Source organism: Notolepis coatsorum (genome assembly GCF_963971535.1).
Source record: "Notolepis coatsorum genome assembly, chromosome: 14".
In the NCBI taxonomy this organism is placed as follows: domain Eukaryota; kingdom Metazoa; phylum Chordata; class Actinopteri; order Aulopiformes; family Paralepididae; genus Notolepis; species Notolepis coatsorum.
This window is the reverse complement of record NC_140178.1, coordinates 8006093-8031483: the sequence shown is the minus strand read 5'-3', so window position 1 is coordinate 8031483 and position 25391 is coordinate 8006093. Positions and strand designations below refer to the sequence as shown.

At 43.8% G+C, this 25391-nt stretch overlaps 1 protein-coding gene across 1 annotated transcript in view; it reads left to right on the top strand.

Annotated features, from left to right (window-relative positions):
- Nucleotides 1-25391, top strand: part of ezh1 (enhancer of zeste 1 polycomb repressive complex 2 subunit) — a 112315-nt gene that overhangs the window by 15400 nt on the left and 71524 nt on the right. The window contains 7 exon segments of the mRNA XM_084328348.1: nt 6501-6623; nt 12278-12395; nt 13795-14052; nt 16089-16194; nt 19532-19698; nt 22562-22653; nt 24172-24201. Coding sequence (XP_084184474.1) covers nt 6501-6623; nt 12278-12395; nt 13795-14052; nt 16089-16194; nt 19532-19698; nt 22562-22653; nt 24172-24201 — 894 coding nt within the window.

Below are 25391 nucleotides of genomic sequence, written 5' to 3'. Positions count from 1 at the left end.
CTGATTGGTGCATGACAGTCACCGATCTTCTTCCATCATTTATTCTCCTGGGTCCCTCTCTGGAGCTTGGCGTGCTCCGCCCGAATGTATCTAGTCGTAAGCTGCTGACTTCTCTCGCCAGGAAGTCGGCTAGATCAAGGAGGGATGGCTCGGGGCCGTTGGGATCCCGGTAATCTCTCTGCCGCCTAAAGCGCTCCTGTCTTGCGGGTAGCAGCTTCTCCAAAATCCTCTCGACGTTAGAGTTGGCGTATAGCTCATGCATGCCCTTCTCCCGTTGCGCTCCCAGCATCCCTACCAGGGACTGCACTTTGATTGACAGGTCGTCTAGTGAGCGATTGTCTGTGGCTGGGGGTAGGCGATCAATATGCCTTATCTCTTGGATTACGTAATCCCATATACGTCCATATCTCTGGTCCAGCGCCGCTAGGGCCGCTGTGTATGGTGTCGAAGAGGTGGCATAGGCTAGCGCTATATTGTGCGCTCGCGGTACTTTCAGGTGCTTCAGTAATATTGCATACTTGTGGCGTTCATCAGCGACATCCACCATCATTGTCTCTAAGCACATCCGGAGCTCCGTGTACTGTGCTCGACTCTCATAGGCGAAGTCTGGAAATGACGGCGTGGCAATGTATGACGCCGTGGATGGCTGATACATCGGCGAGCGTTGGGGGAGAGACCTCCTGGGCGAGTCCCCTCTTGCGCCTCGCTGTGGGCTGGTACTGACAGGGTACCATGGCCCGCTGGTCCAGGTGCTATTCCTCGGGGCTGGTCGTGCGTCGTGCTCACCCGTGAATAGAGTCGGGGGTCTGTAGCGCAGCGCCGCGGGGGTATAGCCTGGACTGTATGGGACCTCCTGGTCCGGTGGAGTACTGTGCTGTCGTCGGGCTTGGTTCTCCTCCTCTCCCTCTTCTTCCTCTATCAGATCTTCCAGATCCTGTAATCGTTTATTTAGCTTCTCCGCAGTGTATGCCGCTCCTTCCTTGTAGCTGGGTCTCGCTTGGACCGGTCTGGGAAGGGGGTCTGCGGGGGGTCTCGACTCGGTCTGTTGGTCAAGTTCAGGGTCGCTTGCTCGTTGAGGGGACGCTGCCCTTGACTGTTGTCTCGACGAGTTCCTTGAACCCCTGGCGGAGGGGGAGGGTGTTGCCTTGCGGATCAGCTGCTCCATTAGCTGCGCTTGTAGCTTGTCGCGCTCGGCTTGTAGTCTGTCGCGCTCGGCTTCGCGCTGGATGAGAGCGAGTTCGCGCTCTGCGTCTCTTTGGGCACCGGCAGCGGCACGCTGGGTGTCTGCTCGGTATCTTGCCATATTCTCTACCGTCTGAAGGCGTCTCATCTCCAGGCGTATGCGCTCTTCTTCGCTCCGTTGTTGCGCTTGGAGTTGTTCGCGCTCGCTAAGCGTCTGTGCTTGGAGACGATCGCGTTCGGTAGAGGCTGTCAGGCTGACGAGGAACGCCTGTTGTAGTATCCTCTCCGCTTCGCTGGGGGAAGGCGGTTGTGGAGGTGAGCCGCTCCTGGGTGAGCCGCTCCTGGGGGTGCTCGTTGGGGAGTCCTGGAGCTCTATTTCCTCGGCGCTCTCCTCCTCTTCTTCCGTGCAGAGTTCTCTCTCTGTAGGGTTGTCTTCCTCCCGGGGCTGGTCGGGGACTACTTCTTGGGTAGTGGCGGGGGGTAAAGGCATGTCAGCTCCTTCCTGGTCCCCACCGTGAGCTTGGTCAGTTACATTAGGACCTACTAGGGCCTCTGTGGTCGGGGAAACCTGGTCGTTAAGGTCAGACATAATTTTACTTTCTACTTTTACCGCGTTTACCGTTTGTCGAAGGCTAGGTAGTTGACTGACAGTGTAAGCCTCTAAGTACTGAGGTGTCTGTCGTCTGCGCCGCGGGCGTTCTAGGTTAGGAGGATCGTTTCGTGGAGTGTTCATCATAGGCCATTTCGATATTAATGACACTATATTAATATTACACTAGTTACCCTCCGGCTCGAAGGACCAATTGTAACTGAGGGGTACAATTCCCTGACTGTATTGTTAGATATGATATTTAATACCACTACCTCTTGTACTTTAACTTCTGGCCATCCAGTACATGATATAAGTATGATGAACACTTTCCCACCTGATGAAACGAATCCACACAAATGTACCAAATCGAAGGTTTAATATAGCAAAGGGTATATACAACATTCACTTAATTACATTTATGATTTGAAATATGCACTTTTATGGCAAATGAGTATTCGTAGGTAAATCAACATTGAATGTCCAATCTCTGGTTACGCAGGGAGTAAGTATACAACCTGGAATATTTAGGAAACTATAGCGATGGTACTTAAATGATTATAGCTGGATACACTAAGGGGGGGGGGGGGGTCCCGCTGGTTGTAAGACAGTAGGAGGGGGGGGTTAGAGAAGCCGCTGGCGGTATCCCATCTGGCCGACGGTGTCTTGGGAGAATTCAAAGTCTTGAACACGGTGCCCACAGAACCTCGGTCCGCAGACGAATACAGCTGGACCCTCTGTGGACGGTAGCTGCCGGTCCACAACGGAGAGACGTGAGGCGACCTCACTGGTGTAGAGCGCCGTCTCACCTGGAGTCCTCTCCGGGGGGTAGTTCCAACACTCCGCAGTGTTGGCCTTTATCCATGGAATAATCAAAGCACCCAAAGCATAATCCAAGCCGTGGAAGGCTCGCCGTCGTCCGGGTAGAGTAATCCAATATACAGGTCCAGTCGCCCTGGCCCGGAGCTCCTCGGATGCAAGCACCACTGGGGGTCTGCCCAGCCTGGTTAAGCGTCCAGATAACGTCAGGAACGATGGGGGGTACTGATAACTTTAGAACTCTAACCGAACGATGCACCATACATAAATAGACTATTATTAGCTTAATAGAATACGTCCAACTCGACGGTATAGTGCCAAACTATGACTATTCAACTATTAATCTACACGATATCTCAATGCCTATTCTGGGGCCAAGTAGGCCTTACTACACCACACGTGCGTCGTGGGGAGGCTTTGCGTCTGTCACTCTGTTGGAGGGTAAAGAACTGGACTAAAAGGAAAAGTTCTACTTTACTTGCGCCATATATATATGCGCTATGAACAAATAGTACCATTCGTATTTCGCCCGACATATTCCTGCGCGGAACCGGGGCTTGCCACGACATGTTGGGCGGCACGATTGAACTTGGACCTAGGGGTATGGCAACCTGGCGCCAGGTTCTCGTCCAATGGTAGAATGAAACTATTATGGGCTGTTTAGTAGACTAAAGGGATATTCAGTGCATATTGTACAAGGAATATACAGGGGATATCAAACGATATACAAATACAATTAAATATATATATATAAATAAATATATATATTCGGTTTAATCTGATCCTTCACAACAGTGGTAGTGTTAACCATCTGTAGTGTGGTAGTGAAAGGGTTAACCTTCTGTATTGTCGCCGTGAAAGGGTTAACCTTCTGTGGTGTGGTAGTGAAAGGGTTAACCTTCTGTATTGTCGCAGTGAAAGGGTTAACCCTTCTGTAGTGTGGTCGTGAAAGGGCTAACCCTTTGCTCGTGCGGCAGTGAAAGGGTTAACCTTCTGTATCGTCGCCGTGAAAGGGTTAACCCTTTGGTAGTGTGGTAGTGAAAGGGTTGTTGACAGCAGACTATGACTAATCTCTCTCAAACGGCCCCGAGGGCCATGACTGTATCTGTGTGTTCCGAGATGCTGCCTGCCGTGCGTTAGTGTGTGTGTTCTTACCGTAGGGGATCAGACGGCCATGTGCAGCTAGTTATGTTGTTGACACTGTCTCATCAACATCAGCTGTGACTCGACCTCACGTTCTACAGATGCAGCACTGAAAAATCAAACCTCTCCTGCAGGCACGTGCACACATAGAGCCCAAGGGGTGCTTGAACACCTGCCTTTTTGAGCCTCGTAAAAAAAGTGCCATTTTTGAAAAAGATTTTTATAAAAAATGTGTTACGCATATAGACTGCCCTTACAACTGAAAATGTCAGGATATAATCAAAATATTAGGTAAAGAGAGAGAGAGATGCCCCATATTCCATTGCAGTTTGCACGGCCTCCTCAGCGTGCCTCTCCGCGGACCTATATATTTTATGCATAGCGTGGTGATGATGATGATGATGATGATGATAGAAACCGCTGTGGCGCATACAGTTGAATGCTGGTATTACACTCATTGAGGGACACGAAGAAGTCAAGTCCGATGGGATTTGGGAATCTCAAAGACAAATCGGGATTGGAATAAGAAATGCATTTATATTAAACAATACAGAATATACAGCACTTCTTGGGGTGTGCTTGTGTGTGGAGAGATAAGTCATGCACTCTTCCTACTATACTTGTTGTGAAGGGCCAGATTAAACTGAATATATATATGTATCGTTTGATATACTTTGTATATTATTTATATATATACACGGAATATCCCTTTACCTGCGTACAGACCAGAGTAATATTCGCTCTCCTATTGGACAGCGCCCCCAGGCGCCAACGCGCAAGCCCCCAACGGCAAGTTCAAAGACAACTGCAGGCATGTCAGAACATGCCCAGAGTCAGCGTAGTAATACGAGACAAGGACTGAGGTTGGGACTAGATATTCACTTAAGTATAAATACGGCACAGGTGTAAACAGCAGCACTTCGTTCATTCAGTTCATCTAAAGCAGCAGTGTGACAAGTTCGGTAACATTGAAGTGAGCAACCGTGCGTTTAGAACATGTGCGAATAGAATAGTAAAAGTGTCAGAGTTTAGTGAAGTAACGTCAAGTTCGACCTAGTTTAATGTGAAGTATATTGCACAGGAGAATCGGCGTCGGCGATTGCAGAACCATTCCTGGTTGGATTATATTGATTTGGGACGTGACTACCGGAGAAGAGCACCGTTGATTTCCACTATCGTTTGGGATTCAACCTCGTGAGGATTATCACTCGGGCCTGCCTCGTGGACGGGGCTGGCTAGCTGTCGTCAATGCTGTCGAGCATCTTGGATTACAACTATTGCTTTTGTCTGCTGATCAAGAGAGTACAAGCACCGACTCCTGTACCTGGAGTCTCTTTATTACCCGAACATTCCTCTACCCTCCCGGCCTTACACCCAGGAGGGAACCCATTGTCTCCAGTTGGTACCGGTGTTGCCCTATATAATTGCTCCTATACAACAGGTGGCGTCAGCTTAGACCCATCGTAGGATTCCTGCTATTCTTAGTGACTTATGCTCTTGACTGACTTTACGTATATTCTTCGCCATACAAGTGCAACCCTAATTCTCATTCTGTAACCTAACGTTGCCTAATAATAATAAATTACCCTCCAATAGTATTTCTGTGTCAATGCCGTGTTCTTGTGGGTGTTCACCATCTATATTTGATGTACTGTTTGGCCAGTAATTAAAGTACATAACTAGCAGTGGTTTAATCTATCACAATCTTTAATACAGTCAGGGTTTTGTAACCCCTCAGTTACAATACTAATATGTCTTTACTACTCTGCACTCAACACCGCAGCACCCAAGTTTCAGCACTGTTTGATGAACATGGTTACTCAGCTGATAGAGTTGTACCCTTCCTGCTGACTTGTTGTACAGAACCTGTAAGTCGCTTTGGATAAAAGCGTTCAGCTAAATGACTAAACGTAAATGTGTCTCTCCCTCTGGTTCTGTCTGTCCCAGGTGTGTCTCTCATGTGTCTCTGGTTCTGTCTCTCCCTCTGGTTCTGGCCCAGGTGTGTCTCTCACGTGTCTCTCCCTCTGGTTCTGGCCCAGGTGTGTCTCTCACGTGTCTCTGGTTCTGTCTCTCCCTCTGGTTCTGGCCCAGGTGTGTCTCTCATGTGTCTCTCCCTCTGGTTCGGGCCCAGGTGTGTCTCTCATGTGTCTCTCCCTCTGGTTCTGGTCCAGGTGTGTCTCTCATGTGTCTCTCCCTCTGGTTCTGGTCCAGGTGTGTCTCTCATGTGTCTCTCCCTCTGGTTCTGGCCCAGGTGTGTCTCTCATGTGTCTCTGGTTCTGTCTCTCCCTCTGGTTCTGGTCCAGGTGTGTCTCTCATGTGTCTCTCCCTCTGGTTCTGGCCCAGGTGTGTCTCTCATGTGTCTCTCCCTCTGGTTCTGGCCCAGGTGTGTCTCTCATGTGTCTCTCCCTCTGGTTCTGGCCCAGGTGTGTCTCTCATGTGTCTCTCCCTCTGGTTCTGTCTCTCCCTCTGGTTCTGGCCCAGGTGTGTCTCTCACGTGTCTCTGGTTCTGTCTGGCCCAGGTGTGTCTCTCATGTGTCTCTCCCTCTGGTTCTGTCTCTCCCTCTGGTTCTGGCCCAGGTGTGTCTCTCATGTGTCTCTGGTTCTGTCTGGCCCAGGTGTGTCTCTCACGTGTCTCTCCCTCTGGTTCTGGCCCAGGTGTGTCTCTCATGTGTCTCTGGTTCTGTCTCTCCCTCTGGTTCTGTCTGGCCCAGGTGTGTCTCTCATGTGTCTCTGGTTCTGTCTCTCCCTCTGGTTCTGTCTGGCCCAGGTGTGTCTGGTGGACTTCGGGTTCCCAGGATTCAAAGCGCAGGCCGTCGCCATGCGGCCGCTCTCCACGGTGACGGGGATCCCCTTCATGTACTCCTGGTCTCCCCTGCAGCACAACTTCATGGTAGGACTTCAAATACATACAATTATATTGGATTTTATATTGTATTGTATTCTATTACATTGTATTACATTGTATTATATAATATTATATAAAATTATTTCATATGATATTATATCATATCATATTATATTGTATTATATTTAGGGATGTCCGATATTATCGGCCGACCGATATTATCGGCCGATATCGGCAGTAAAATGTGATATCGGAAAATATCGGTATCGGTTTAAAAACAAAAAAAAACAATAACAATATTTGTTATATATATATCCAGTGAAATTATTAGTTACCTGAAATTATTCAGTTTTTTGGACGGGGAAACCCTGCATATATCGGTATCGGTTGATATCGGTTGATATCGGTATCGGAAATTAAGAGTTGGACAATATCGGAATATCGGTATCGGTAAAAAAGCCAATATCGAGCATCCCTAATTATATTATATCGTATTATATTATATCATTATATTATATCATATTATATTATTTCATATTATATCATATTATATCATATCATATTATATCATATTATATTATATCATATTATATTATATCATATTATATTATATATTATATCATATTATATATCATATTATATCATTATATTATATTATATTATTTTATATAATATTATTTCATATTATATTATATCATATTATATTATTTGATATCATATTATATCGTATTATATTATATCATTATATTATATCATATTATATTATTTCATATTATATCATATTATATCATATTATAATATATTATATCATATTATATTATATCATATTATATTATATCATATTATATTATATCATATTATATCATATCATATTATATTATATATTATATCATATTATATATCATATTATATCATTATATTATATTATATTATATATTATATTATTTTATATCATATTATATCATATTATATTATATCATATTATATCATATTATATCATATTATATTATATCATATTATATTATATCATAGTTAGGGATGGGTACCGAATTCGGTACTTTTGAGGTACCGAACCGACACACGTCGGTACTACCGAGTATCGAATCAAGTGAGATACCGACTTCTTTTTTTTTTTTTTTTTTTTTTTTTTTTTTACTTTTTTCTTTTCATGTCAACGTTCACACGCACAATATATGCTTACCTAGGATTTGACTTGATTCAACAACAAAGCAGTCGGAGCAATGACAAGCCGAAAACTGTTGAAATTATAGTTATTTGAAGTTTGGATTTTTTTTTAATTTCTTGAGACTAAAGTACCGAAAAAAGGTACCGTTGGGTACCGGTATCGATTCACAGGTACCGGTACCGGTATTGGTTCAAATGTGAAATGTACCCATCCCTAATCATAGTATATTATATCATATCATATTATATATCATATTATATCATTATATTATATTATATTATACATTATATTATTTTATATAATATTATTTCATATTATATTATATCATATTATATTATTTGATATCATATTATATCGTATTATATTATATCATTATATTATATCATATTATATTATTTCATATTATATCATATTATATCATATTATATCATATATTATATCATATTAATATATTATATCATATCATATTATATTATATCATATTATATTATATCATATTATATTATATTATATCATATTATATCATATCATATTATATTATATATTATATCATATTATATATCATAATATTATATCATTATATTATATTATATTATATCATATTATATTATATTATTTTATATCATATTATATTATATCATATTATATCATATTATATCATACTATATTATATCATATTATATTATATCATAGTATATTATATCATATCATATTATATTATATCATATTATATTATATCATATTATATTATATCATATTAGGCTATATCATACTATATTATATTATATCATATTATATCTTATCATATTATATTATATTACATTATGAGGTAGAGCGGTATCCTCCTAATCAGAACACTCTCCTCCCGGGCAGCGTGTCGACGTGACCTTGAGCGAGACACTTAACCCCTTACTGCTCCAGATGAGTGACGTGTGAATGTGTGAGAGAATGTGAGGCACAAGTTGTAAAGCGCTTTGGATACAAGCTCTATATATATATCTGTGCATTTAACGTTTATTGTGGGAAAAGCTGTGTGGCTACAGTTCCACCCACTCACTAGGGCCTATATGCTCACACGTAGGCGTGATTTATATCTGTAACCGCAGGCGCCAGAACATGAACACACTGGACTTAACAAGAAATGAAAGGGAAAATCCAACCTACAGCATGATTTACAACAGTGCAGGTTCTCAACTGGTCTGGCCTCAGGACCCACATTGTTCCTTAGTCAGTCACCCAAATTTCTTAACCACTCACCAAAATATGTTTGCAGTAATACACAATCCTTCACGCACCGTTAAAAACATGAAACAAACTAAAAAAAGTGCAACAAAAGTGCAACTAGGGCTAAAAACCCAATGAAATAAAAAAAAATATATATACATGCTTTTTAGCAGACGCCTTTATCCATAGCAACGTACAGTACATCCGGGTAAACCGTGCGCCAAAGAAAAAGCTCTCCAGAATTCCATTTCCTCGTCCACTAATTCGAAATGTGATTCCCTTCTTGTTTTCGCTCATCAACTTTCACCTAGATCCCTTATTCGCACCCCCCCCCCCCCCCCCCCCCCCCAAGTGGGGTATCAGCCATCAGCGGATGATTGGCAGTTCTGGAGCATTCTGGGAGTCTGCGGGTGGTCATCCAACGCACGCCTAAAAAGATGCTCGCCTGACATATCGTCATGTAACTCGAGAACGAGGCACGGATTTGGTCGAGTGAGGTGGCGTTCGAACGGCAACAAATAGATCATTAATTCGGTAATTTATATGTTTGGCGAAAAATGCAGCCCCGAGCTGCTAGACACTCGCAAAGTGCCGTGACCTTGTGCGTTCCGTGCACATCCGCGAGCCACTCAAAATGGCCCCTCGACCCACCAGTTGAGAACCACTGATTTACAACATGCTATTTCAACCTAAAGCATGATTTACAACATGCTACTTCAACCTAAAGCATGATTTAAGACATGCTATTTCAACCTAAAGCGTGATTTACAACATGCTACTTCAAGCTAAAGCGTGATTTACAACATGCTACTTCAACCTAAAGCATGATTTACAACATGCTACTTCAACCTAAAGCATGATTTAAGACATGCTATTTCAACCTAAAGCGTGATTTACAACATGCTACTTCAACCTAAAGCGTGATTTACAACATGCTACTTCAACCTAAAGCGTGATTTACGACATGCTACTTCAACCTAAAGCGTGATTTACGACATGCTATTTCAACTTAAAGCGTGATTTAAGACATGCTATTTCAATGATCTCTTTTCTTTTGAACCCAGGCCCTGTTTAACATCGTCTGGTATGATGTGTCGACTGGCTTTTACGCTGACTCATCGCTTTAGGACTGAGCAGCCTGGCTCTGCGCTGAAGGCTCTCACCAGGCTCTTAAACACAACCCAATGGGGTCAAGTGTTACACAACCCAATGGGGTCAAGTGCTCTAGCCTTCCAAAACCACGATGCATGTCCCTCTCGCAAACAGGAAGCTCACAGTGTCATCAGATGTGTCTTCATAATATGACACGCTTTATCAAAATGTGTCACACATGATGTCACATCGGCGCATTTCTAGATAAACTTGTCATCGTGTTGTTTTGTTTTGTTTGATTATGTCTCGGCGTTCAGAATATAAAACTCGTTTTGCCAGATTCAGATGATAAATGAAAACGTTGAGGCTTGTTAAAGGCACGATGACAAGCTAGCGGCGAACACGTCGATCTACTCTGGTCCCCCTCAGAGCTCTCCCTCCCTCCCTCCCTCCCTCCCTCCCTCCCTCCCTCCCTCCCTCCCTCCCTCCCGCTCCTCTGTCTCGCTGGGATTATGGAGGAAAGGCTTACGAGGCAGGGATGGCTTTTCATCTGATTTACAATAAACACAACAAAGTCTTTTGGCTTTCAGAATATCTTAAGATCTTTATCATCAAATGCAGATGATAAAATGAAACGTTGAAGCTTGTAAAAAGTGCACGATGACAAGTGGAGAACTGCAGCACCGGGCTGTTTCTCCGGGAGTGTGTGTGTGCGTGTGCACGTGTGCACGTGGGAGTATGCGTGTGAACGAGGGAGTATAGTGTGTGTGTGTGTGTGTCTTTGTGCAAACATGTCTAGATTAATTTGTTTTATGGTTCTTATTCATTTGAGTAAATTACTCAAAACTTACTGCAAACCTTTTCTCAAAATCATGGTTCGGTGTGACAGTCATTTATTATAATGAGTGTCTCACTTAATATATGGAGTACAGTGACAATATTGATATAATAATAATAATAATAATAATAATAATAATAATAATAATAATAATAATAATAATAATAATAATAATAATAATAATAATACATCGGATTTATATAGCGCTTTTCCAAGTGCTCAAAGACGCTTTAACAAAACAAAACAAAACAATACAATACTTAACAATTTTCACTGCCACACTGCAGAAGGTTAACCCTTTCACTACCACACTACATAGGGTTAAACATATATACGGTATGCATGCTTGCTCACACACACACACACTCTCTCTCCAGCATAGTACACATAGACACTCTCTTTGTGTTCCAGAAGTGTGTAATGTTTTGAGTTCCAGAATAGATGAGAATACAAGGAAGCAGGCTATATTAAATTGACTTTGGAATAGTTTTTCTAACAGTCCTGGTATTGTGCTTGTGCTGTGTGGCCTTACCCACCTGCTTCAGCCAGGAGATTAGAAAACCAACACTGGGCAGGACTTACAAATATAATCACAGCAGTCACCAAAAAAGGATTAAGATACCGTGATACCTTTCTTTGGGAAATACCCTGGTACTGTTTCGTAAGGGATGTGACCTTGATGTTTCCTGACCTAGGTGTTTGTGACCCAGGTGTTATTCTCCTCCTGTCCTGCAGGTGGGTCAGGGTTAGTGTTTGTAACCCAGGTGTTATTCTCCTCCTGTCCTGCAGGTGGGTCAGGGTTAGTGTTTGTGACCAAGGTGTTATTCTCCTCCTGTCCTGCAGGTGGGTCAGGGTTAGTGTTTGTGACCAAGGTGTTATTCTCCTCCTGTCCTGCAGGTGGGTTGGGGTTAGTGTTTGTAACCCAGGTGTTCCTCTCCTCCTGTCCTGCAGGTGGGTCAGGGTTAGTGTTTGTGACCCAGGTGTTTGTGACCCAGGTGTTCCTCTCCTCCTGTCCTGCAGGTGGGTCAGGGTTAGTGTTTGTGACCCAGGTGTTTGTGACCCAGGTGTTCCTCTCCTCCTGTCCTGCAGGTGGGTCAGGGTTAGTGTTTGTGACCCAGGTGTTCCTCTCCTCCTGTCCTGCAGGTGGGTCAGGGTTAGTGTTTGTAACCCAGGTGTTCCTCTCCTCCTGTCCTGCAGGTGGGTCAGGGTTAGTGTTTGTAACCCAGGTGTATCTCTCCTCCTGTCCTGCAGGTGGGTCAGGGTTAGTGTTTATAACCCAGGTGTATCTCTCCTCCTGTCCTGCAGGTGGGTCAGGGTTAGTGTTTGTGACCCAGGTGTTCCTCTCCTCCTGTCCTGCAGGTGGAGGACGAGACCTTCCTCCACAACATCCCCTACATGGGCGACGAGGTCCTGGAGCAGGACGAGGCCTTCCTGGAGGAGCTCATCGACAACTACGACGGCGTCCACGGGGACAGAGGTGTGTGTGTGTGCGTCCACGGAGACAGAGGTGTGTGTGTGTGTGTGTGTGTGTGTGTGTGTGTGTGTGTGTGTGTGTGTGTGTGTGTGTGTGTGTGTGTGTGTGTGTGTGTGTGTGTGTGTGTGTGTGTGTGTGTGTGTGTGTGTGTGTGTGTGTGTGTGTGTGCGTGCGTGCGTGCGTGCGTGCGTGCGTGCGTGTGTGTGTGTCCACGGAGAGAGAGAGGTGTGTTCCAACACTAATGACCGGATGTTGCAGAGAATGCACTGACACTGGTGACGGGGTCTGCAATGATATCGATTTCATTTGCTGCTTCGAAATTCGAATCCACTGCCTTATCAGAGAGAGGAATGTATATTAGAAGGCCTTGTGACCACAGTAGAGAGATGTAAGATGTTTGTGTGTCTGTGTCTCCATTACAGATGTAAGATGTTTGTGTGTATGTGTCTCCATTACAGATGTAAGATGTTTGTGTGTCTGTGTCTCCATCATAGATAATGTAAGATGTTTGTGTGTCTGTGTCTCCATCAGAGAGATGTAAGATGTTTGTGTGTCTGTGTCTCCATTACAGATGTAAGATGTTTGTGTGTATGTGTCTCCATTACAGATGTAAGATGTTTGTGTGTATGTGTCTCCATTACAGATGTAAGATGTTTGTGTGTCTGTGTCTCCATCATAGATAATGTAAGATGTTTGTGTGTCTGTGTCTCCATCAGAGAGATGTAAGATGTTTGTGTGTCTGTGTCTCCATCATAGATAATGTAAGATGTTTGTGTGTCTGTGTCTCCATCATAGATAATGTAAGATGTTTGTGTGTCTGTGTCTCCATCAGAGAGATGTAAGATGTTTGTGTGTCTGTGTCTCCATCAGAGATATGTAAGATGTCTGTGCGTCTGTCTCCATAAGATGTTTGTGCGTCTGTGTCTCCATCAGAGATATGTAAGATGTTTGTGTGTCTGTGTCTCCATCAGAGATATGTAAGATGTGTGTGCGTCTGTCTCCATAAGATGTTTGTGCGTCTGTCTCCATAAGATGTTTGTGCGTCTGTGTACCGACGTGCATCTCCTCGTATCTGACATCCAACACCAGCGCTATCAGTGCGCACGCACGCATGATTCCACAACAACCACTAGTAGCACCGACCGTACTTCCACTGGATTAATCATCTCAGCCCCGCTCTCATAACACATGATGTCAGCTTGATTTATCACCGCAGAGTCCACCGCAAGCTCCAGAAGCGCTCGGGGCGGGGGGCGCTGACGTCACGGCCGTGCGTGCGGGAGTGACGGCGAGCGCCCGCGGGACGTGTGTGTTGACGCATGTACTGTAGCGGCGTGATGTCATCAGCGAGCGCTGACATGTGCACTGTGTGTGTGTGTGTGTGTGGTTGTGTGTGTCCCAGAGGGAGGGTTCATCAACGATGAGATCTTTAAGGAGCTGGTGGAGGCGCTGAGCCAATACTCTGACCAGGAGGAGGAGGAGGAGGAGGAGGAGGAGAAGGAGGAGGTGAAGAAGGAGGAGGAGGCAGCCGCCACAGAGGAGGAGACGGGGAGGAAGGAGGAGGAGGAGGAGGGCCGGCGCTCCTCCACGGAGGGTTCGGAGGAGACCAAAGCTGGACCCGTGGCCTTCGTCAGGAGGAAGAGGAGGAGTCTCTCTGAGGGTGTGTGTTGTTTTTGTGGGTTGTGTAGGGAGAACTGTGTGTGTGTGTGTGTGTGTGTGTGTGTGTGTGTGTGCGTGCGTGCGTGTGTGCGTGCGTGTGTGCTGTCTTACATTAGACAGTGGCGTAAGAAAGCACAAGTAGGTCACGGTTTGAACACAGTTGTTCGCCACATGACAAGAGGTTGGTTACAGCATAGATATCTATAGAACACTAGATAGCTTAAGGCGGAGTCACCAGCGTCACTGAACCGCCGCCATCTTGCCCCAGTCAGCCTTGAGTGAGAGTGAGTGAGCTGCACAGACAAAAATACTCATAACTCGCTGAAATATTGACGGATTTACAAACGGGTTGGTTTGCTATAAACATCAAAGATGTATTTATGATACTGCATACTTGTAAAAAAAAATTAAAGATGTTTTTTTTTACAAACCGCTTGAATCATAGCCACGTTAATAATGCTTGTAATAAACCAAACCGTTTGTAAATCTGTCAATATTTCAGCGAGTTATGAGTATTTTTGTCTGTGCAGCTCACTCACTCTCACTCAAGGCTGACTGGGGTAAGATGGCGGCGGTTCAGTGACGTCGCTCTCCATTGGCCGGCAGCGCGGGTAAGCTATCTAGTGTTCTATATATATCTATGGGTTACAGGAGGTTCCCCTGCCCCCAGTGGTACCGGCCGGCATTGTTTACCCTAACATAGTGCCTGTGTCCTGGCCGGGCCGGGCCACGGTGTGTCAGTGTGTGTGGGAACCTGTTTGTCCAGGACACCGATATGGCCCGCGGATCCAGTTTCACAAACCCGCTTTATGGGAAGCCGGGTTGGCTGCTTCGTTGCCAACGTCGAGCGCTGGGAGAGGGTGAGCGACGGGCACGCCTAGAGAGACCCAGGAGTTATTCAGGGTGGAGATATTCACTGAGAATTTATGCGTCGATAACAGACACTGTGAGGATGCACTTAGATGCACTTAGATGCCCCGACTTATTCAGAACATCAACACCAAGATTAGATTAGATTTGATTAGATTAAAATGTATTGTCAATCATCATACAGCACAAGTACAGTACGACGAAAATAAGAAGTTTGGCGTCCAACCAGAGTGCAAATGTGACAGTAAAGTGCAACAGTAACATACAATGTACAGGTGTTTAAACTGGGTATAAAATACCATGATATTTCAATATCGTGATTTCATCACACATGATCCCACTGAAAGATGATCAATCATCATATTGAAATATCGCCTGGCCCTACCTACCACCACCAACCACCTGTCAATCACGTAATCATTAGATTAGATTTGATTAGATTAGATTAAAATGTATTGTCATCATACAGCACAAGTACACTACAAGAAGTTTGGCATCCAACCAGAGTGCAAATGTAACAGTAAAGTGCAACAGTAATATACAATGTACAGGTGATTAAGCTGGGTATAAAATATATAAATTAGTACTACTGAGGAATAGTGCTAATCAGATGTATGTAGGTAAGGGATATGTACAGAATCATATAGATATAGTATCTACAGACATGTAACAAGGGTTATATGCAGGTATGTACAGACAGATGTGCATAAATATATACCGGTATATGATAAGAATACATATATATATGCGGTATATACAGGAGAAGGATTATTCAGACAGATATGTATATATAATATATATTTATATATATATGCGGTAAATATAAATATATAAATGTAATATAATAATAATAATAATAATAATAATAATAATAATAATAATAATAATAATAATAATAATAATAATAATAATAATAATAATAATAATAATAATAATAATACAAATGAATAATAATAATACAAATGAATAATAAAAACACACAAAAAAACATACACAAACGCAGTCATTCTTAACTTCTAACAAAAAAAATTCAAACATTGCAACCTGTTTCTTACGTGGCCCAAACTAAATACCATACGTGACTCTGAACCAAAACCTGTGTCAGTCATGGAGCGAACCGGATGATTTAACCCTCAACTGTATATTCACTGTTCTGTCCCCCAACAGGGAAGGGTCCTCCCGGCAGTAAGAAGAAGATCCCTCACGATAAGATATTCACCGCCATCGCCTCGATGTTCCCCTACAAGGGCACCATGGAGGAGCTGAAGGAGAAGTAAGGGCCCAGGCGTCTATGCGTGTAACAACGCTGAACAGACGGTTGCTTAGTGTTCACCGTGGAGAGATGCCAGCTCTCAGAGGGAGGAGGAGGTAATAACGGTCTCTCTCGCTCTCAAAGGGGAGCGGTGGCATCAGCATCTGAAAGAACTTCCCTCTCGAGAACGACTGTTTTTCACGGTTTCCTACGTTTACATTTAGTCACTTAGCTGCAACGCTTTTATCCAGAGCCACTTACAAGTTGTGTACGACAAGTCAGCGGGAGTCAGGTACGTTGTTTGTCAAACAGTGTTGAACTTGAGTGCTCTACCGTCTTGAGAGCATAGTAGTAAAGACATATTAGCATTAGGGCTGACCCCTATTAATCGATTAGTCGACTAATCGGTCGAAAGGGGCCGTAGTCGACTGGCCAACCTCTTAGTCGAATATAATAAAAATAATAAAAATTCAAAAGAAAAGAGGCCTAGAAGCGTGGCTAACGCTAATGGCACGCATACCAGAGGCTAACTGCCTACGAAAACAGGCACAGAGGCACTGAAAGAGGATTTCACCCGTCTAATGAACACACTAGACTAGACAAATATCAAGATGTATCCATCAGTGGACCAATTGCATGCTTTTGCAGAGGACAAGAAGCCTTCAGTCGACTCCTTCAGACATTAAGCACCCCCCACAGCCCAAATGGAATGATAAAAAAAATAAAAAATAAAAATAAAAATAAACGTTTTAAAATATTATACTTTTATTTTTATTTTTTTTAAGTCGACCAATAGTCGACTAACGGCAAATTTTGGCCAATCCTAGTCGACCATCCAAATCCTTAGTCGGGGACAGCCCTAATTAGCATAGTAGGTATGTATATAGGCAATGTAGATTACTTTGTAGCAAAGTACATAATAGTAAAAGACAGTACAAAGGTTAGTCGTTTGTTGGAGGACATTTGGGCGGGTTTCAGCTGGATTTCTTAACACTCTCTGAGGTCTTGAGCGGTTTTGTGATACTTTAGGTTTGCCTGGTCAACTTTTATGGAACTTTTGTAAAAACCCCAACCCTGTACTGTACAATGAAGTGATGTACATATTTATTTTCAGAACAACCTGGGCTATGAGAATATATGTGATTCAGTTTAGTCAGATCAAGGTATACATGCGTTTTACCACTATATATAAATATAAAAAAAAATATATATATATAAAATATATATCAAAGAATGCCAAAAACCCATCTTTTTACACGTTACCTCAAATCCACAAGTATCCTTTAAACCCACCAGGCAGACATATTAGAAGTGGAATTGAAACAATCTCAGAACCCTGAGATCCAAATTCATCAACCACTTTATAAAACCCTTTGTTCAGTGTCGAACTTGAGTGCTACAGTCTCGAGTGCATAGTAGTATAGACATATTAGCGCAGTAGGTACAGTAGGTAGTATACACAAGGTCGATTCCTTAGTAGCAAAGTGCGTACTAGTAGAAGACTCTGGTCGCTTTCACACAGGGGCTGTTTGGTCCGGACTTTCGGACCAGAATTCGATAGTCCGGTTTTTCGGGTCTGTGTGAATGCGCGTCGAACTCGGTTCGCGGACCAAACAGTCGAACTCTGGTCCGCCTGAAAACGTAGGTCTCGGTTCGGCTTCATCGAACCAAACGCGAACCAAATATAGGAAGTGATTATTATTACCACTGCTCGCAGCACTCACTGCAAAACAAGCACACTGCATCTAATCTCTCTATCTATCTATCTATCTATCTATCTATATATCTGTGCATCTTGGGAAGAAGGAAGAAAAAACGCGGCTTATTATTATTACCGAGGCGCACAGCTTATTATATTATTAATAAAACAGCTACTTGTGGGCACTCATAAAAACACTGTGGTCTACAAGTTGTTTAGCGAGAGGATGGTGGTAATGTGCTTCAATAGAACAATGGATCAATGCCATGTCAAAACTCGCTCCGCTGATCTGGAGGACTCGCAGTCCACACAGACACACACACACACACGCGCGCGCGCACACACGGGATCGCAGCCACACACACATTTCCACTGTCCAATAGACAAGCGCCCTTTTCGACCGCGTGACATTGTTCAGAAGGTCTCGGTCCGCTGACAGATATCTGTGTGAAAGCAGGCGAACCAAATGAAGAATGCAACAATGTTGCAACTTCACCCCCAGAACCGCACAGAGTCCACCAAAACTATATGTGAAAGCGACCTTAGACTTCAAACGGGGTGGACGGAAAGTCTCTGTAGTTCAAGTTCAAGTTCACGTTTTGTTTTATTTGTCACATAATAAGGTACATGTACATTATAGTGAAATGCTGAGATTGTGCTTCATACAGTAAAAAAGAGTAAAGACCAAACATTGTACAACATATACAATATACAAAACTAAAATGTACAAAATGCAACAAAAAAAAAGAGGTAAATTGCAAGAATAAATAGATAAGATATGGTGTAATGTTTAAAAAGTGTTAAAAGTGCACGTTTTAGGTGAATGTGCAGCCTGCAGGTTTCTCAAGGGTTTTATTTGAGGGAAAGAAATCCGGATTTGTTTTGGCAGTCTGAGAGTTTGTATGTTGAGTTGGTCTTTTGTGGAGGAGATTTTCAGTTTTGCAGGATTTTAGCCGAAAGCATGGCACTTGAGACCAAACACATTATATCCTATATAATTTTATATGAATTCCTCTTGTTTCTTTGAAGTACATTGTTTACAGCTTGTTATTATGTTTTATTTAGTTTTCTTTTTTTGTGGCCATCTTGGTCTATAGGATCATTTACTGTTTAAGTGTCTTGTAAGCCCATATTATGGGCTGGGAATACATCTGTATGTAAGACACAAACATTTTAAATATCAAATCATCAATCACAAGGAATGACATGAAGTGTTAACAGAGGCCTTAAGCCTGTAGAGCAACGGTTCTCAAACTACGGGTCGCGACCCAAAGTGGGGTCGTGGGTACAGTAGGTGACAGTGAGGTCGGGTTGCGCATTGGCAAGTAAAAAAAAAAAAAAATACATATTTATATATATATAATAGGTTCTGGCAACATATTTTGGCTAAATATGCCTCGTTTTATAAATGTGTATTGATAACTTAGTGCTGTAATACAATTTAATTTAATCGAATACAGTAAATATGCATGATCAAGTTCAACAACGTGGGCTTTTATTTTGATATTCTGGCTTAATTCCACGTTGAAATGACCCGATACATTAAGTGTGGGGTCGCCAAAAAATATCCTAAAAAAAAGGGGGTCGTGGTATAAAAAGTTTGAGAACCGCTGCTGTAGAGCTTTGTTCTGACCCTGCACCCCCCCCCCCCCCCCCCAGGTACAAAGACCTCCAGGAGCCCCCCAGTCCGGTGAAGAAGCTGCCCCCGCTCTGCACCCCCAACATGGACGGGCCGCTCGCCGAGTCCGTGCAGCGAGAGCAGTCCCTGCACTCCTTCCACACGCTGTTCTGCAGACGCTGCTTCAAATACGACTGCTTCCTGCACCGTAAGACCCGCCTCCTCCTGTCACTCTGTTTTAACTCTGTTTCCTGCACCGTAAGACCCGCCTCTCCTCCTCCTGTCACTCTGACTCTGTTTTAACTCTGCTTCCTGCACCGTAAGGCCCGCCTCCTCCTGTCACTCTGACTCTGTTATAACTCTGCTTCCTGCACCGTAAGACCCTCCTCCTCCTGTCACTCTGACTCTGTTTTAACTCTGCTTCCTGCACCGTAAGACCCGCCTCCTCCTCCTCCTCCTCCTCCTGTCACTCTGACTCTGTTTTAACTCTGCTTCCTGCACCGTAAGGCCCGCCTCTCCTCCTCCTGTCACTCTGACTCTGTTTTAACTCTGCTTCCTGCACCGTAAGGCCCGCCTCCTCCTCCTCCTGTCACTCTGACTCTGTGTTAACTCTGCTTCCTGCACCGTAAGACCCGCCTCCTCCTGTCACTCTGACTCTGTTTTAACTCTGCTTCCTGCACCGTAAGGCCTGCCTCCTCCTGTCACTCTGACTCTGTTTTAACTCTGCTTCCTGCACCGTAAGACCCGCCTCCTGCTGTCACTCTGTCTCTGTTTTAACTCTGCTTCCTGCACCGTAAGACCCGCCTCCTCCTCCTCCTCCTGTCACTCTGACTCTGTTTTAACTCTGCTTCCTGCACCGTAAGGCCCGCCTCTCCTCCTCTTCCTGTCACTCTGACTCTGTCTTAACTCTGCTTCCTGCACCGTAAGACCCGCCTCCTCCTGTCACTCTGACTCTGTTTTGACTCTGCTTCCTGCACCGTAAGACCCGCCTCCTCCTGTCACTCTGACTCTGTTTTAACTCTGCTTCCTGCACCGTAAGACCCGCCTCCTCCTGTCACTCTGACTCTGTTTTAACTCTGCTTCCTGCACCGTAAGACCCGCCTCTCCTCCTCCTGTCACTCTGAATCTGTTTTAACTCTGCTTCCTGCACCGTAAGGCCTGCCTCCTCCTGTCACTCTGACTCTGTTTTAACTCTGCTTCCTGCACCGTAAGGCCCGCCTCCTCCTCCTCCCGTCACTCTGACTCTGTTTTAACTCTGCTTCCTGCACCGTAAGACCCGCCTCCTCCTGTCACTCTGACTCTGTGTTAACTCTGCTTCCTGCACCGTAAGACCCGCCTCCTCCTGTCACTAGGCTTGTTCGAGATGGATTTCGGTTTGCCTCGACTAGTAGACGAGAGTAGCCGAGTGAAGCCGGGGGAGGAGTTAAAAGGGCGGACACTGTCGATTTCACAAGAGCCTCTCGCCTAGTCTCGCATGGCAGATACGCTTTCACGTCACCACACACACATTACACACCTGTCCAGCTCATTATAATGCGATGGCCGTGTGCAAAATTAGATCAGATTCAACAGATGTATAGCACACCATACACTGCTATAGTGGAATATACTATTCATATAACATAATGTATACCATCTTGTTGCGCGCTCCTGGCCGCACGCACACACAACACACTGCTGAATAATTCTGTTTTGCATCAATATATATATGTATACTGTGTATATTGAGGCAAAACAGAATTATATATACAGTATTGAGGCAAAACAGACGACGCATGTGTGTATGTGTGTGTGTGTGTGTCTGACAGCTTGAAGTTTATCATGATGATATGATGATAACGCATAACATAATAAAGTTTTCAATCAATCAATCAATCAAACGTCTCATAACTCCCTGGCTGTCACGTGGCTGGTGACTGACAACTTTTCTGAGCCAATAGGCGCTTTGCCCGACCATAGCAAGTCGCTTCCCAGCCGGGAGCAGCCGAGTGAGAGGTACTGTGGAGCCTCGCTCTGAAGGCTGTGCGTGGCTCGCTCCCGCGGGAGTTCCGCGCCTCGCCTCGTCAGATTTTCAGAGCAAGTCGGACAACATTCTAACCGTCATGCAACGCGCTTGGCGAGGCCGTAGTAAAACCTGCGCAGATCTGCGTCCGCCTATCCCATCTCGAACACGCCTTCTGACTCTGTTTTAACTCTGCTTCCTGCACTGTAAGGCCCGCCTCCTCCTCCTCCTCCTCCTGTCACTCTGACTCTGTTTTAACTCTGCTTCCTGCACCGTAAGACCCGCCTCCTCCTGTCACTCTGACTCTGTTTTAACTCTGCTTCCTGTACCGTAAGGCCCGCCTCCTCCTGTCACTCTGACTCTGTTTTAACTCTGCTTCCTGCACCGTAAGGCCCGCCTCTCCTCCTCCTCCTGTCACTCAGACTCTGTTTTAACTCTGCTACATACAAAATACACAAACACAGACAAAAACATAAAAGGTTGAATGGGATTGGGGGGAGATTGGAGGGTATATAGGGTAGAAAAGGTGGAAAGAGGAGGGAAGGTGAGGCTTTGCAGGAGGTTGCTGGGGAGAGAAGGTCAAGCTCATTCTTTAAAATGTCCGTCATTTGAACTTTAAAATCAGATATGGTAATGAAGGCCTGCATTATTTCGTACAGCATTCCTCCATGAGTAATCGATCACTACTCGAGTACATCATCATGTGATCAATCGATCTGGATTTTTTTTTGTAAAATGCCCATCCCTAATAGTAGCATAGTACTATGGTACATAATAGTACAGACAGACAGTAAGAAGGTTTGTTTATTTATGTATTTATTTATGTATTTATTTATTATTATTATTATTATTATTATTATTATTATTATTATTATTATTATTATTATTATTATTATTATTATTATTATTATTATTATTATTATTATTATTATTATTATTATTATCATAATTAATTTAATATATTATTACAGATAATACAGATAGACCATAAGTGATAGGTGTGGGTACTACATCGCTCGGCCCTATGTAGGAGGATAGTGAAAGTGTGTGTCTCTCTATCCCTGTATAGCTTTCCACGCCACGCCCAACGTTTACAAGAGGAAGAGCAAGGAGATCCGTCTGGAGACTGAACCCTGCGGCCCGGACTGTTTCCTGCTGCAGGTGTGTTCCAATCCCCACCCTATAGGGAGGCGTAGTGGTTACGTTATTGCTGTTTTCTGGCCGGTCCCACCAACTTGAAAATATCCCCACCCTGCTCCCCGCTTCCTCATCTGTCCCGCGCTCCTCTAGGGGGCGCACTAGGCTATGATCACATTGGACAGGGTATCTGCAGGGTATTCAAATGTCTTAAAAAGTATTAAATTCATAACTCTCAATGTACAGGGTTTAAAAGGTATTAAAAAGTCGTACATTTCATTTGCACAGGTATTTGAATTTGGGGGGGGGGGGGGGGGGGGGGGTCCGGCTGTCAGGAGATGAAATAATAATATATTATTCAAGTCGTTTAAAAAAAATAAAAACATTGAAAACTAGGGATGTCCGATATTATCGGCCTACCGATATTATCGGCCGATATTGGCATAAAAATGTGATATCGGAAAATCTAGGTATCGGTTTTGAAAAAAAAATAATTTACTTTTTTTTTTTACATTTATTTAACCTTTATTTACCCAGGCAAGCAAGTAAGAACAAATTATTATTTTATTTATTGTCAAAGTATGCATAATGTTGTGTTAATTACACGACAAGAGAGATGTAAGGGATAATGTATAGCTACAAGGTCATTGTCACAAAATAATTGACAGACACGGAGTTTAGAATACCGCGCCAAGGTGTTCTAAACGTAGTGAAGATCAATTATTTTGCGACAATGACCGAGTATAGGCTATACATTATCCCGCTTATTACATGGCTAACTTACTAACAATATACCTAATTCATTTTACACCATCGACGAGACGAGATCAAATGCAGACGCAGTTCTATTCTGTCGCTCCGCGCTGTCATCGCCGGAAGCCGGCAGGTCTGTGGTCTGATTGCACTGATGACTGAGTGCAGCTGTGCATATGCTGAGCAGCTTTCACTGATGCAGTGTGTGTCAGTGGGCTTGATTGGTCCAGCTGCGCACAGCGGTCATTATTGCTCGGCAGAGGTCCGTTATCGAGTAATAACGGACCTCTGACGAGCGCTATTGACCAATCACAAACAAGCATTTCGGCGAATGTTAAAACGCCATGTAATAAGTAATGTTAATTACCTGAAATTATTCCGTTTTTTGGGGGGGAAACCCTGCATATATCGGTATCGGTTGATATCGGTATCGGAAATTAAGAGTTGGACAATATCGGTATATCGGTATCGGTAAAAAAGCCAATATCGAGCATCCCTAAACCCTGGAAAATGGGCGCAGGCTCGTTCAAAAAGGCATCCCGTGTGATCACAGCCTTAAAGGTAAACTCGGTAAGATCTTCCATCGTTTGCAGTGAGGTCTGAAAACTCAGCCACATACAATCTCACGGAATAAGCCCAATATTATAATGTTTGAGTCTAGACTAGTGGTCGACTGATATGGGTTTTTCAAAGGCCGATGCCATTGACATATATTTCCCCCAGATACATCATACATACATTAATGGTGTTTCTACTTCTAATACCTTTTCCATGTACTTGTGTCCGCAGAGGGAGAACGGATGGGCACTCCCAGAGCAGGTGATGATCGGTGTCCTTATTTCCACAACAGTCTGCTCCTGCATCTCTATGTTTTTTTTGTGAGGGTGCGATGAGACTACATTACGGATTCTACCTTTAAATTGTCCACATACCTTTAAATAACAAACTATCGCTAATCTTTGGATATAAAATATTGCAGTATTTTGTGACTTTGGAGCCTATTTAGCCCCATCGTGAGCTAGCATGCAGCGACTTGTGTCCATGGCTTCCTGGAGATCTCCATCGTTTTCACATGAAAGATAGTAATGTCGGCGTGCCGGTGTCGAAAATTTGATATCGGCCAATATTGATATCTTAAAAAAAAACGCAGATATCGGCCAATATTGATATCTTAAAAAACGCTGATATCGGCCGATATATTGGTCGACCACTAGTGAGGAAGTACTGTATCACTCCCTTTTGTGTGTGTGTGTGTGTGAGTGTGTGTGTGTGTGTGTGTGTGTGTGTGTGTGTGTGTGTGTGTGTGTGTGTGTGTGTGTGTGTGTGTGTGTGTGTGTGTGTGTGTGTGTGTGTGTGTGTGTGTGCGCGTGTGTGTGTGTGTGTGTGTGTGTGTGTGTGTGTGTGTGTGTGTGTGTGGTGTGTGTGTGTGTGTGTGTGTGTGTGAGTGCGTGTGTGTGTGTGTGTGTGTGTTTGTGTGTGAGGCGTGTGTGTGTGTGAGTGTGAGTCTCAGTGTGTGTGTGAGTGTGATTGTGTGTGTGTGTGTGTGTGTGCGTGCGTGCGTGCGTGCGTGCGTGCGTGCGTGCATGCGTGTGTGTGTGTGTGAGTGTGTATGTGCCTGTGTGATTGTGTTCCTGTCTGCGCGGGCGTCCTGGGCTCTCTGACCCCCTGGGGTCTGAGCAAGCAGCCCAACACTTTAGATGTGGAAATGTAAATGTAAATGAAATGTAAATGTAAGATAACTGTAACTGAGGGGTACAATTCCCTGACTGTATTACTAGATATGATACTTACTACCACTACCTTTGTACTTTATATTCGGCCACCCAGTACTCGGCATAAATATATTATGACAAACACTCTCACGTAGATGAAACGGATCCAACACAAATGTACGAAGTCGAAGTAGGTATTTATTCCTACACAGCAATGGTGTGTAGAGCAAGCACTTAATCACTTAATTACATTTATGAATTGAAATAGTATGCACTTTTATGGCAAAGAGTATTCGT